A 14,920-nucleotide genomic window follows, 5' to 3' on the forward strand; every position below is an offset into this window, starting at 1 on the left:
ATCTCCACAGTTCTCTGTGTCCCCAACGTGTTGGTGGATGGTTGTGTGTGATAAATAAAGAAGTGCCTATGCTGCAGAGCTCAGGCTTCCTGAGGCCATTGCAAGCTGGGTTGTTATTCAGCCCCTTAGACAGATAGGAGTTTCCAGCCCCAAGATGCTCAAAGCTGAAAAGTGAGTTCTAGATCCAGAGTTGTGGTTGGTTACCATTGCAAGTTTCACCCAACGCCCTTTGCACTTCCCAGTGAAGTCTATCTGGGATGTACTACTGTCCTGCAATATAGTTGGAATCAGCCTTCTGGGTAGAAAACAACCAAACCCCACGTGTGTGTGTGTGTGTGTGTGTGTGTGTGTGTGTGTCTTTCTCTCTGTCTCTTGAATTCTTCACTGTCAGCAGCACTCTCCCCACAGCCACACATGCTTTTACTTTTTTGTTTTGAAATAAGCAGCCTACCTACCCTCATAAACCCATGTATCTGCCCATCTGCCTGGCCCACCTTGTGGTTAGGGGCCAGGAGCCTTCATGTCTGTGTCATGCTTGCCTCCTAGGCAACTGAGAAGGGTGTGACGTGTTCAGTGAGCAGGATGCAGTTCTGTGCGTCGCTTTACTCCGACCTCTGGCTCGTTCTCATTTTAGGGTTTAAGGTATGTAACCTCTTTATCGATCCCTGCCTCTCATCTCATCTCCCAACAGTCTGGCTGCAATATGGTGCTGCTACTGCTAAAATTCTCTTTTTGCTTCAGCTTCTTGGCCGCTCTGCCTTCCCTGGCTGCCTCCCAACTTTGCATTCAAGCTGCTAATGCTCTTGAAGGTCCTTCCAACTCATCTCATCCTGGCTCTGTGTTTTCCTTCTCCTGCTAAGCTGTCTCACAAAAGCCCCCTTTTGGGGTTTTCTCCCTAGTCTCATCTCTCAGCCGCCTTTCAGGCCACTTTATGATGCTTGAAGACATCTCTATCCTTATCTCCTTGAATGTCAAATGACCTCCCACACCATGTTCAGATCCCTCCTCAGAATTTTCTTCTTCCAGAAAGCCTTGAGATAACATTCCATCACTCTGATACACTACACAATTCAGACCCTGAACCTATGCATCAGAAAAATATTGAAAATAATCACAGTGGGTTTGTCTCTGTGGGAAAGATGCTAGCCTAGGGGTGGACAAAATACAGCCTGTGGGCCATATGGTCTACCAGGCCATTCTATCCAACCCATGGGGCCCCTAAAACATTTAGAAAATTAATATTTATCTGCTCCTGGCTGCCTGTCAAAGATGACAGAAACCAGGGGCAGTAGGATCCAGGGGAAGCCAGCAGAAGGACCTAGCAGCAAGGCCCACCCAGCCCTGCCTCACCCCCACCCCACCTACCCCCAGTAACTGGAAGCCTCTGCCCAGCAGAGGCTTTTGGCCTGGGACTGTGGAGCTGTTCTGTCCTCCTGAGAGGGAAATTCAGATAAGAACATGGGAGGAGGGAGGTAGGGGAGGACCATGGGTGATTGCCCCAGTCCTCCGGGCCAGGCTGAGCCAGTTCCTGTTGAGTCCTGTGGTCCGGCCTGGCAGTCGGGAACCACATGGTGTCAGAGCACTGCAGCAGTGGGCAGGAAACTGGTGAGAGTGGCAGCACGCAGTGGGGAGTGCAGGGCCTGCACTGATGTCCTGGAGTGGGGTAGCAGGAGCGTGGGTCGCAGGCCGTCAGGGGCTTTTTGGAGCCGGGCCAGGCTGCGCCACTACAGAGATGGGGGGAACTGGCCTGGCTCCATAGTATTCCTGCCAGCCCGGTCCCATGCTGCTGCCACCCCACTCTGGGCCCTGCCAGTGCTGACCCAGGGACAGCTTCTGCCTGCACACCTGCTCACTGCCATTTCCCCTGCATGTAGCTGCCATTTTCCTGCCCACCCGCTGCTCCAGTACCACATGGCTTCTGGCTGCATCACTGGACCACGCAAGTATGGGGCCTGCGCCAGTACTCCAGAACTAGGAGTGGGAGAGGGGGTGTTTGTGTGTGACTGTGTGTGTCCATGCAATGAGGGAGAGGGAGAGAGAGGCAGAGAGAGCAATGAGGGAGGGAGAGTGTGTGTGTGTGTGTGTGTGTGTGTGTGTGTGCACGCTTATAGGATGAGTCCCACACACACATACCACCATACACATGCACCCACACACCCCCTTGCACTGTCATACATGCAGACTCCCACACAGAGCCCCCACAAACCTCATACCCACCCACACCCCGCATATCCACACACAATGTTCACTCACCCAAACCCCCCATACCTATCCAATCCCGACACACCCACACCCTCCCCCACATACCCACACACCTTCAACCCCCCACAAACCTATACCCACTCCCCGCACCCCCCCCACAATATACAAGAGTAAGACTTCATTTTAAGCTATTGCAATCACTTCTATGTACATACACTACACAAACGCATGTAAATCAGGACAAAAATATTTTTTAAAATCAAATTAATGAATGTTGTCGATGTTTTATTTTTAGACTATAATTTGGTATTTTTCTGGTTCAGAAATGGTAAAAACCTCTTGCTGAAAGGAGTACTTCTGGGAGCAAGGGGAGGGACTTCTGGTGGCAAAGGTCAGGGGTTAGTGGGCAGGACTTCCAGTCACAAGATGGCGACCAGGATGCAGGACACCTGTCAAGGGGCGGGGCTACCCATGTGGCCCTCAACACTCACCAAAACTCAGTAAGCGGCTCTCCAGCACAGACACAAAGACAGACAGACTACGCCCTTGATAGATAGATAGATAGATAGGTATAATTATACATGTACATTTCAGGCTTTTGGAAGTGTTTCAGAAAGGTGTTTTTAGTTAGACCTTGTAGAATCATTGCCCTTCCTCCAAAATGTCTTGTGCATTGAAGTTCCTTCAGCATATGATACATAAGTAGCTCTCTGGTTGCTCACTGTGATATCATACCTATTGGGCGTGTCTATGTATCCAAAAGGAAGTACTAGAGCATGATGCCATAGCAGTGTTGCTGTGCAGTGATGTGTAGACATGGCCATTGGTCATCAGAGCTGCTGATCATCCACATCAGCAGCTTTTCCCCTATTCTGTATTATATTGCCTCAAAGTCTAGATGGATTATTTTTATAGCTGTGGTCCCTGGGAATGCCTTCTGTTTTTGCTTTTAAAAATAAAATATTCTCTTCCCTGTTGTAAGCGCCCGTGATTAATAATACATCGAACCCAGCTGCAAGGCTATCAACAGGTTTTCTTACCGGTATAATTTTTTTTACTTCTGTGAGTTTCATCCTGGATACCCCAATGTAAGTGACAGCTGGAAGGAACTTCCAGAGGTCATCTAGTCAACCCCCTGCCAGAAGCAAGATCATTCCTATTCAAACCATCCTATACAAGCCATAGTCTAAACTCTACATAAAGCACAGGGCTTCTTGCAGGCTGAATCTGGACATGATGGCAGCAGTCGTGGGGTTAACATAGCCATTGCTTACCGTCACCACTGACATGCATTGCCAATGCAGTGCCTTGAATTCCTTGCCCCTCTGGGAACCCTGCGGGTCACATAACACAGCTCTGTGGACTGGATCTGGCCCACAGGCCTTAAGTTTGGCACCCTGCTCTAGTATGTCCTCTGTTTATTGTTTCCAGGACTGTAGTAAGTTGGGCTTATAGTTGTCAGCAGGTTTTGGATGGCTGCCTTTGCTTGCTTAAGGGATAAGAAATTGGATATAGAGTCTCTCTTTTTTTTTTTTGCTCATAAGTTCACAAAAGGGCTCATGGTCGAGAATGATCTGCTCAGTGGCCTGCGTGAAACAAGCCTCTTTCCAGTGCCCTGAGAGAGGCATCCATTTCACAGACACAGTCAGAATGGGGCTAACTGAGCTGCCTTGCCGGCAGTCCCAGTAGAGGCTCATGGACTTGGGAGACTGATCCCCCGTCTCGCTCACAGAGCAGGACTGTTGCTCATCAGTGAGTGGAGTTGAGTATATGGGGGCCCGAGGGCCTTGACCCCTCTTGGAAAGAGGGCTGTCACCTGAAATGTGTAAAAATTGCCACATGTCCATCATCTTAGGCCCCTCTGGCAAAAATAAAAGTTGGAGCCTATGAGAGGCATTGTACAGGTGGAGTTCCTGCTGCCTGTCCTGGGGACAGAGGGCCACCAATCCTTCTTCAGCACCTTCCACCCACCCTCACTTCACTCGGAGTGGCAAAGAGAAGGGGAAATGACGGTGCTTTTCAGGCCAAGAGTTTTCTGGAGTCCTACTTAAACATGCACCATTACATCCTCTTCTCTCTCATCTAGTATTTCCTGTTTCTGATCTCACTTGTCCCTTCTCTCTGAATTTACAGGCAGCTCCTGGAGTTGTGCCTGTTGCTCTTCGATGGCAGCAGCAGTGATTTCCCTCTCTACTTCTTAATACTTCTGTCTCTGGCATATGCCTAGTCTAAAGACTCCTCAGTGTGCGCTTTCCTTTTGGGCTCTTCTAGAGATCTGATTGCACTTCAGACCTGGTCACCTGCCACCCCTGCTGGTCTCATCCTCAGCTTCGCACTCACCATGCTACTATTGCCGCTCAGTCATGACCTGAAGCTCCCCCCACCCCACAGATCCTCTCCTGCTCTCGCTCCCTACCCAGCTCAGCCAGAGCACCCTAATTCTGACCTGCAGCAGCTTGCAGGGTCCTTGCTGCTGAGCTGATGTGTCAAGCAGGATGTCTGCATTATAGATCAAATGGCATTAATTAAGATTTCACTGAATGTGTCTGGGCCCTGTTGGCTCAGTGTGGGGAGGGAGAGAGGGGAGATGTCTGCATCTGGCTGTTATTTTCCACACTCTACATCAGTAAAATCTCTTCTCCAGACCAAAGTCCTTTGTCTCTGTTTTTGGATTCCAGGGCATCCTGTTGATCTGTGGCACCTACCTGGCTGGTCTGACAGATAATGTCAGCTCTCCACCAGTGAATCAGTCCTTGACACTCATTGTCAGCGTCAACCTCGTTCTCCTCACTACTGGGACTGTCTTACTAGCTAACCGATTTTTCTACACGTGGCCCAACCTGGTCTTCGGTTTTACATCCGGAGGCATCTTTGTCTGCACAACCACGATCAACTGTTTCGTCTTTGTTCCTCAGGTATGAAATCAGCTCTGCCCAGAGTGTCTGGTCTGAAAGGCCACCTCAGATTTTGACAAGTGCTGTGGATATTTCCTGGAAGAATCATTCTTGCCCATGGGGATAGCATGGCAATCCAAACATGCCAGGGTCCAGAAGAAAAAAAATGAGTGGCTCATTGTGGGATATCACACCTTCCATATCCAACACTGCTCACTAGTCCAAATCTGGCCAAGTTGGCACCAACTCAGATTTATTCTTATTGGTGCCTGGTCAGTCGCATGGATGAAATAAGTTTTCTGGCGTCTGATTCTATGCATTTATATTACCTTCACTTATACTGCTTTTTGGCCCTGGCTCTGTCTTTAATGAAATTTGAGATTCTGGAGAAGATGGCGACAACTTAGGGGCTGTCCTACTGCTTCCTGCCATATTCAAACCCTGGAAACAACGTAGGTATTCCTTTCCTGATAGACACAGTAACCTGACACATGGGAGCTCAACACTATAGACCTGTCTGACCTCACAAAATGTTCCTGGGCTTCTCTGGTATCAACATGGAGCAGACAGGACCTGGTTCAACCATCCAGTTCACTTCAGCGGAGTTGCGGAAATGCAGGGCAGCAGTGAGAGCGCTGACAGAGCTGTGTGCTGAGATAACAGGGAAGATGGGGTTCAGGGCAGGAGGGAAACCCTTCGACAGAGCCTTTCTACACATTTTTTTAAATAAGAAAACAGCTTGTTTTTAAAAAGATAAATGAATCTCCATGTGAGAAATTATGGGCATTAGGGAAATCTTCTGATTTTTGGCTAAAAATTCTTGCAACCATTTTTGGCACTTTTTTGGCAGCAAAATTCTGTCCAAATCAGTAAGTGAATTTACTGAAAGCACTCTGGGCTTGGTGCCTAGGGTAGCAAGCCTCTTCCTCTTGGTGCCTAGGGCAGCCGTTCTCTTCAGCTTCTTATGCCAGACCTTCATCACAGTGCTGTGACCATCAGCGTCCCTCTATTCCTCCCTCCTTCCATCTCACAGCAAGCCCCTTGCCACTGGCTGAGCCGCGGGTGCTGCAGTATAGGCAGACTCATCAAGCTTGGAGGCTCCAGGGCTGACGGTGGAGGCTGCAGTCCCCTGGGAGGTCTGCCCTTCTCCAGCTCAGAGTGGAAAGCTTAGCTCCCCAGTGGGGATGAGGGAGGGTGTGAAGGAAGCCTGTCAGGAAGGCTCTGCTCTTTACTTCCAGTGTTTCCAGGAGAAAACTGCCATGCTGGCTTCAGTCAGTGATAAGGAATCAGACACCTCTGCTGCTAGAATTGGAGGGACCAGAGGAAAGGGTTGATGATTTGGTTTGATATTTATGCATGAGGGAGTTTTAGGGCCCCAGGAAATGAGGCAGGGGCTAGAAGCAGAATGGAGATAACTCACTCAGGTGTAGACAATGCCACAGCAAAGATGGGGTGACTGCCCCACATGCCAAAGTGAAGGGGCATCAACAGGCGCTGCTCAGCCTGGGCACGGCGCGAGATGGAGCCGCAAATGGCTTGTTTGGGGGGGGCGCGAAGATGGGGGAAGGGTGGATCCTGCCACTGCATGCACTCCCAGGCAAGCACAGGGGCTTGTGCCCCCCCAGATCTGTGTGCAGGATGAGAGCAGGCTGCCACTGCAGGCTTGCCCCAGGCACCAAACTTCATTGCTACGGCACTGGGTGTAGAAAAGAATGGCTCTTTCTCCACTGATGCCCTCCCTCCTGCTCTGCACCACCCCCTTGCCTCCCTCTGCCTTGCTGTCTCAGCCCTGGGCTCCCCACACAGCTCTGCCAGTGCCCCTCACTGCTGCCCTGCAGTCCACCTGCCATTCCAGTTGCTGCAGTACAACTACTAAGTCCTCAGTGAGATTAAGGTCTTTGGGCCCTGGAGCGTACCCACCGTCTCTGAAAATGCCTACCCTGTTGTTGGAGCTCATCAAATAATAAAACATTTCAGGGTAGCAAAAAAGGAGCTGATTTCATGTGCTGTAACTGTCCTGGGCAGTACTTTATATACTCTGCCAGTGCTCACTTTCTCTGTGGTTGACCTGAATGCACAAGCATTTTATTCCACTCAAACCTTTTAGTTCCCTTTTGGTTTTTATTCAGCTTGCTTTTCCTAATGGGTTTGCTCTTGCATTGCTCATTAGAGATGGGTGAATAGTTGGAGTCTCAATGTGCCCCCTAAGAGACAGGGGACAGAGCTGCCTGAGTGAACAGGCCTTGTATACATGCTCTTCCCCTTAGCATCCACGCTGTGCAATCATGAGAGAGGATGCTGGGCTACAGGGACCTTTGACTGACCCAGGATAGTAGCATTTATTCTTATGGTGTTTGTTCTGACACCAGTATAAAGGCAGAGGTGAAATGCTGTTGGCTTTCAGCCTGTCACTTATGATTCAGGAGTAAGAAAGTGTGTGTGTGTGTGTGTGTGTGTGTGTGTGTGTGTGTGTGCATGAACAAGAGAGACAGAGAGATGCTGCCTTTTTCTGCTACCAACTCGGAGGAGGCCTGTTTTACCACATGTTTGGAGGTTGTAGCATATGCAGGCTCTAACTGTCTCTATCAGCAGTGTGAGGCTTTGGTCCAGATCAGGGGTCAGCAACCCTCGGTATATGTGCCAAGCATGGCACGCAAGGCCAGTTTGCCTGGCACACCACCGCCAGCCTAGGCTCTAAGCAGCTGCTGCCAGCCACGGAGCCCAGGCTGCTCCCAGCAGGCGGCTGGGAGGCTGCAAGCCCTGCTGCAAGGAGACCGGGCTCCATGGGCTCACTGCAGCCAGGAGGCTGCAAACAGCTGCTCCGGGCCCTGGCATGTAAGCACTCCGGCACCTTCCAAGGTAGATGTGTTTTTTTCAGCACTCCGGTCAAAAAGCATTGCCTACTCCTGGTCCGGATACATGGGTATGGGGCAGTCCAAGCAACACAGTATCTCTGAACTGTGGTGTCAGCATTGTCCCCAGCAGGTTATGTGGGGGAGGGGAATAGCAGTGTGATGGGTGGGGGTGGGTGAGTTTGCCCCTGTCTCTCTCTGCTTGCCTGTCACATCCTTCCTTTGTCTCCATTGCTGTCCCTTGGTCTCTGTCTTTTTCGGCATCTGTCCGTCTGTCTCTCTCTGTGTTTGTATAATCTATACATGTCACGTACATAATGGCCTCCTTGTGCTCAACAGCTCAGACACTGGAAATCCTTTGAAGAAGAAGAGAGCCAAACCATTAACCACATGGCAAAATATTTTAACAGCCCCAGCAAGAGCTTCCTCTCCATGTACAGCGAAGAGCAGATCTACCAGCTGATTGGGGAAAAGAACTCCATGAGGCGGCTGCTTACGGAGGTAACATGCTCTCTCGGGCAGCTTATAATGCTAGAAAGAGCAGCCTCCGTCTCTCATCTGCCTAGGTCTCAGGGGCCAGCAGCTGCTGTCCTCCCTCTGCTATGCTCCCCCCTCTCCCTTTGTCTGCTGAAGGATTTGTAGGTTTGAAAGGTCCGTGCTACATACAGCTCACAATGGTCGTTTCCCAGGATGGTGGCATCCCTCCAGAGCTGGCTTGTGGAAAGGAACTGGGGGTTTTTTAAACATCATCTTGTCAATATATCACACTCAGAGCATAAACTGAGGCACATGGGTTCAATATGGCCTGAATTTTCACAGCCTATGATGCAATGTGTTCAGTGGGGAGCATCTTTTCAGCAGCAAGGCTGTTGCTCCTGCAACTCCAAATTGTACATGCAGAAATGCTCTGGCCTTTAGGGCCCCTCTATTCATTACATTTATGCCATGTTTAACATGGTAATCACAGTGTAAATGACAAAGGTGCCCCTGATTTAAGGCTCCATAAAATGGTAAACCAGCCATAAAAATGTTCTACATATAACGTGGATCATTTTAAAGCTGGTTTGTACGGCACCTTAAACTGAATGTGAGGCATGTCCAGGGCTGCCACAGAGCCATTGCTGACAGTGGTTGGCCCCAGCTGCAGGGCAGTCCAGGGTCTTGAACTGCTCTGGGGCTCGGACTGCTCTGGGTTATGCTAGGCTGTGGGTACCTGGCTTTCACCTTGCTGGTGCAGAGGGAGCCCAGGATCATGAGCCTGGGCTTCCTCTGCACTGGCTAGTAGAAAGAGCATGATTGGTATCTGATCCCTGATCCCAAAATCATGCCTTCTGCCATGTATGTGAGGCATAGCAGGTCTAGGGGTGGTCCAAGCCCTGGGCAGGAGGCCCGATTGTTGGAACTGGGAATTAGATCTCATGGTGCCTTTCAGTGAACATGTGCTAGGGTCCTTAGAGAAGCAGTGTATTCCTGTGTAACTGGCATAAATGTAATCTCTCAAACATACACACTAGGAGCAGCCAAGGGAATACAAAAGGAAACGGGCTGAATGAGCTTCAGGGCTATGTTTAAAGGCCTGTCCTTCTGCTTTTCCAGACTGTGCGGACTTTCTCAAGAGCCTTTAGGGAGCAGGTGAAACTCCCTGGGCTCTGAATTTTGGAAGCAAGAGGATGGTTCTGTATGAGGCTTTTCCTAGGTGTGTCTCAAGTCTCTGGTCTGCATAAGCAAAAGCAGTGTCACACTGCAGCATACCTTTATACTTACCAGTCCACAGGCCCCCAGGGATCAATTTCTGTCAACTGCATGCTGTTATCTGAACTTCCCACTTATATATCCTTAAGAACCTCTCACTTCTTTTAAACTATCTGAAAGATTGCCACGTCCTCTGAAAAAGAGAGACTCAAGGCTTGGACAGACATGAACATACTTCAGTATAATTTACATACGTTTTATATATTGATGAGGGCATGGCTCAGTGGATGGCTAGTATGATGTTTGCCAGGAGGTGGCAGGGAAGAAAGTAGCAGTCTGTTTGCTTTTATCAAATAGTTATCCCTGGATGTCTGTGGACAGATGAAGCTAAACCAATGTATCTTATGCTGTGGAGTTTTACCCCTGATTCTTTCGAGGGTAGGTGTCCACCAGATTGGGTGAAGCTCCCCTGGTTTATGGGTGTGTGTTATCTGTCTGCTACTTTTTTATACTAGTGTAAAGCTAGGTTGCATCCATGTAAACATTTTCTCTGCCCAGGCCCTGGCTTCCTGACTTGCTTTGCCTTGGAACGCCCTGCCTTAGTGTAGTATTGGCATTGTTTTCTGCAGTGTACTTGACATGCTTGCTTGTTTGGTAACAGAAAAATGCTGTGATCGAAAGCCTCCAGGAGCAAGTGAACAATGCTAAGGAGAAGCTGATGAAGCTGATGTCTGCAGACTGTGGCTATGACCCCATGCACCCAGCTCTTCCTTCCACATCCCTCTCCCTTTCACTCCAGAACACCAATCACCATGTTAAACCTAGTGGCTGTGACATGGATGCTGAAGAGCCCCTGGAAGACCATATACCCCCTGGCCAGGAGGCAGGCTCTTGGCAGTGTTCCAGTCCTCCACATCCACAGTGCAGCCCAGTATCTCTTAGCAAAGAAGACTGTGCTGGGGACACCCAGGACCATAACAGTTATACAAGTCACCACTGCACCCCACCAGAGGATCCCGCTTGCTCTCTGATACAACCCTGTGACTCTGTGGGCATCTCTGAATATAACTCTAACAGGCTCCAAGAGAAATGGGTTCCTCAGAGCAGCAAGAAAATTCCAGGCAGTCTATTAGGGCCACTGAGCCAGAGCCCTGCAGCTGCGGGTGAGGGAGCAGCGCAGGCAGAGAACTCAGCAATGATGAAGGAACAGCCCTTGAGATTCAACTATGTGAGCAGTGAAAAGCTGCAGGAAATCTTGCAAGAGCTCAGCCTAGGCAGCATGGTTGGTGCCCAGGCCTCACCCTGGGGGTCCAGACAGGCCAGGCACAGTGCCCAGCAGGAAAGGAGGTTTGTGTGGAGGTCCCAGGAGAAGAACCTAAGCCCTTACATGACCTGGAGGAGAAGAAGAATCCCGCTTCATTCCCCTCCCCCGAGTTATCCTGGCTCCACATCTCCTTTAGTTTGGTGTGTTGTGAACCAGACTGTCGGCAGGGCAGCTGCTGGACAAGGCTGTGATGAGGTTGCATGTGTGCCTCAGGCCAAAGCAGGTGACCACAGTGATGGAAGGTGCCTTGGTCAGACATCCTCCTCCTCACCAGCTGACAATGGCCAGGACCAGCCTGAGCAGCACAACCATGTCTCCAGCAAACACCCAGGGCTTGACCAAGCAAAGAATTGCAGTACTGTGCAACATCCGCTCCACACCCCGCTGCAGGAGGAGGATGCTCTACGGGAGCTGCGACGGCCTCTCATGCCCTCCTTGTACTGCTACCCAGACTCTGACTCCAGCAGCAGCTCCGAGGAGGTGTTTCACTGCTGCCACAGGCCTTACTGTGAAATCTGCTTCCAAGACCCTTGTGTCTCCAGTGATAGTTCTGTCACTGACACAGACCCAGAGCCAGGCGAGCCCCTCACCCTCCGGACAAAGCTCTACGGCAGGTCTCAACCTGTTGTGAACTTCAAAGAGGATCTGACACCCACTTTTGTGTAAACACAAAGGAGGCTGTCCTAGTCCAGTGGTGAGAGTAGGGAAGTAGGTTGTTCCAGGGACTGAGAATAAAATACGTAAAGCACGTACCTGCCTTGGTTGCTCATTCAGATCTGGGCTAAGCCAGGGGCAACTGAAAACTGCAACCATTTGATTAGAGATGTTACAAGAAGTAGGTTGGTGGTTTTAATCCGGCCACTTTAGACAGGTGCCTGCACCCCAGGAACACCTATTACGTTAATGGGCCCTGAGAGACTGAGGACTGAATGAACTGTAGCAGTGGAGCTCTCTGGGTCAGGAGTGGGAAACAGCGTGCGTGGGAAACTTGATTAGCTTTTACCTAGTCAAGACTACCCCACCCCCTCAGGGTTGGCAATGTAGGCTGCTTTTCCCCAGCACTATGTTCAATTAGCTATTTTAAAAGAAATACAGAAACATTTTCACCTTGTCACTCATCCCCGAATGTGCTAGTCTCTCAGCAAAGCAAGAACCTGGGGGTGGCAAAAAAAACCCACTAGACTTTCTATTTTTGTTGGTGTAGTCTCTGAGCAAGATAATGAAAGCTGGGTCTGGCTTCTCCAGGGGTGACTTTGCAGATATTTCATTCAGTTCAATTACCCTGCAGCAGGTAGAGAGGGAGGAAAGCTGAAAAATCTTACAGGGTCTGCAAAAGATTGTTTTAATATAACTGGCCAGATGCCCTTTGTTTTACTATCTTGTGTTGGATGCAGTAGATTTGAAAGGCATGGAGGTTTCTAAATGAGTACTGTCTGCTCATTTTTCACCTCGGGAATATAGACTCTGGGGTGTCTGGTTTGGTTAAAGGACCTCACTGGGGAGGCAGCACTGAGACCTAAGCCCCAGTGCCAATGCCCTCTCTGTGGCGTGGAGATCTTTAATAAACAGATGCAAACAAACCCAAATTTTAAATGGCGCAATTAAAATTTCCTTCTCAGTTACTCTCTTGGGATGGCAGAATTCTGCCTTGTGCTCTGCTCACCCTGCCTCCACACTTGACATGGATCGCTAAGGTAATAAAGCAAGCAAAAAGAGAACATCTGAAAAGAGATCCCCACCTTTCAGCCCTTCATCCTCAGTAATAAAGAAGCAGACAAGGGCACAATCCCATTGCTGTTCTTCTCTGCCTTTCACTTTACAAGGAACCTGTTTCCCTCCCTTCCCCAAGCTGATCTTTCCGCTGTTCTCTGATCAAGTCCCTGGGGCTGCCCAGTGCATTCGGGTGCTTATGAAATGCATGTATGCAAAGCAGTGCAAGAGTCCACCTGATCCTTCATGTCCAATCCCCTGCCATCACTAGTAAGAATGTAATTGGTCTTAAGTCTTGGTGAATAAACAAGAACATCCATTGTAGAGCACTGGCCTGACACCCCATAACAAATAAGGAGCTTTGTGTAAGAACCAAAGGATTCCAAATGTGAAGGGGGTCCCAGGAGGAGAGTAGGAGAGACCAAAGTGCTGGTAATACCTTGGGCCTCTGCCTGGCAGGGAATGTAATCATGCCTAGCTGACTTGGAGTCTTAGACGATGAGCCAGGCCTTACATTACAGAGGAAGGCAGATTTCCCTCCTCCCACCTTAGATAGTCCTTGCCAGTCTGGCAAATTGCACAGCACAGGCCAGACAAAAGTAGAGGAGGAGAATAATGCCCTTCCCGGCACAGAGGCTGACCCCAGTTTCAGTCCTGGACTACCTCCCTGCCCCAAGTCAGGGGAGACAAGAGCCCTGGTTTGGAAAGAGACAGAGCTGTATGCAGCTTCCCACTGCAGCAGGCTTTGGACCTGCTTAATGCTGGAGTGCAGCACTGACTTGTCTTGCAGCTGTGGCTGTGCTCCAAGGCTTTATTTGTAGCTGTTAGCTATCTGATAGGCTGGAAGCCTAGCTTGCTGTGGCTACAAAGCACTAGCCCTGAGACCAGACCAAACTGGGGCACCTGAAGACTGGGCTATCTGTCTCACAGCTTACAGGCCACATGCCCACAAGGAGTTAATTTGTGGCCCATGGACTCCCACCTGGGCACCACTCCCAGGACTGCTCCAGCTGCTGCTGCCACCAAGGTCTCTGGGTTCCCCCTCCTCCTTCCCCTTCCTGCCCCTTCTCATGGGGAGGGGTGTGCTGGTGGGATGGCAGCGGACCCAGGCTGCAGGCATCCTGTGGGGTCTGTGGCCCGCGTGGGTGCAGCCTGTGCAGCATGTGGCCCCGGCTGCTCCAAAGTTGGACAGCCCCTCCTGAAGGGACAGATAGCAGCCTGCAGTGTCCTGTGCAGTGCCCTCTGGATGCCCTTTCCTTGCAAGCACAGGCACTGTGTGTACAGCATGAATGACTCGCGCTTTTTCTGCTCCTTCAGAACGTCCCAGCAAAGCCCAGGAGAAAAGGTGGGTTTAGTTCTGATAAAGGATGCATGTGTTGATGCAACACTGGGGGGAGCCTACAGTGCTCTGGGCGACTCTCCAGGGCTCCCCTGGAGTTAGGGCATCTTTGAAGTGTTGTCAAACCTAGAAGCGTCTTTTGAGCACTTTTCACCAAGCAAGTAGGAATTGTTAGCACTGCCCCACTGTCTAGCCCAGATCAGGTAGTGTCTGCAGTGCAGCGCTCTGGTCAGCAGAGGCTGCTGCCATCCTGCTTCCCCTGGGCACTCCCTGGGGCTTTGCTGTGTGAGCAGGCAGCAGGACCTACCTTCCAGCAGGACCTACCTTCCAGCCCCATATCATAACTCCCAGAGGGATGGACTTCACCTCCTGGTCCTGATCATCTGTCAGGGTTACAGCAAGGCCCTACATTGTGGCAGAGGCTGCAGGCCATTGACTGCGCGGAGGGTTGGTATGGACAGCAGATGTCAGGGGGATGCTATGGACAGCAGATATAGTCCTTTTTGTGGGGGGAAGAAATGGATGAGAGGTGGTGCCCAGGAGGAAAAGTCTTCCCAGAGAGCTGGGGACAGCAGGGTACCCCATGGGTGTGAGGGAGGCAGAGTGGACCTTTCTGCTGTTGGGTGAGCAGGTGCCAGGGAAAAACCCCAGGCTAGAAAATCCCCAGGCTTGTCTACACCATGGTAGCCACATGTCCTGGCATGGAGGGGCCCAAGCATGCCTACACCCATAAGCACACACCAAACCTAGGAGCACACTGGTGAAGCTGCTCCAGACTTATCCCAAATGCCTCTGCCCCAGGCTTTGGTGTCTGGTGGGCCTGGGAATGGCCAAGGAGTGGAATTATTGGTGACCTTCCATGTTTCGATTGTGGTTGGATTTCTCCATGCTGCCTCAGCAGTGTAGA

The 14,920-nt window shown here is 50.5% G+C and overlaps 1 protein-coding gene across 2 annotated transcripts in view; it reads left to right on the forward strand.

Moving 5' to 3' along the window:
* Positions 1–12,927, forward strand: part of GPR156 (G protein-coupled receptor 156) — a 31,198-nt gene extending 18,271 nt beyond the window's left edge. For both annotated transcript variants that reach the window (XM_025192821.1, XM_025192822.1), the window contains 4 exons: positions 547–642; positions 4,881–5,117; positions 8,288–8,449; positions 10,302–12,927. In XM_025192821.1, coding sequence (XP_025048606.1) covers positions 547–642; positions 4,881–5,117; positions 8,288–8,449; positions 10,302–11,630 — 1,824 coding nt within the window. In that variant the 3' untranslated portion in view covers positions 11,631–12,927. The remainder of the gene's footprint in view (positions 1–546; positions 643–4,880; positions 5,118–8,287; positions 8,450–10,301) is intronic.
* Positions 12,928–14,920: the final 1,993 nt, after the last annotated feature.

Source organism: Alligator sinensis, unplaced genomic scaffold (assembly GCF_000455745.1).
Source record: "Alligator sinensis unplaced genomic scaffold, ASM45574v1 scaffold1190_1, whole genome shotgun sequence".
In the NCBI taxonomy this organism is placed as follows: Eukaryota; Metazoa; Chordata; order Crocodylia; family Alligatoridae; genus Alligator; species Alligator sinensis.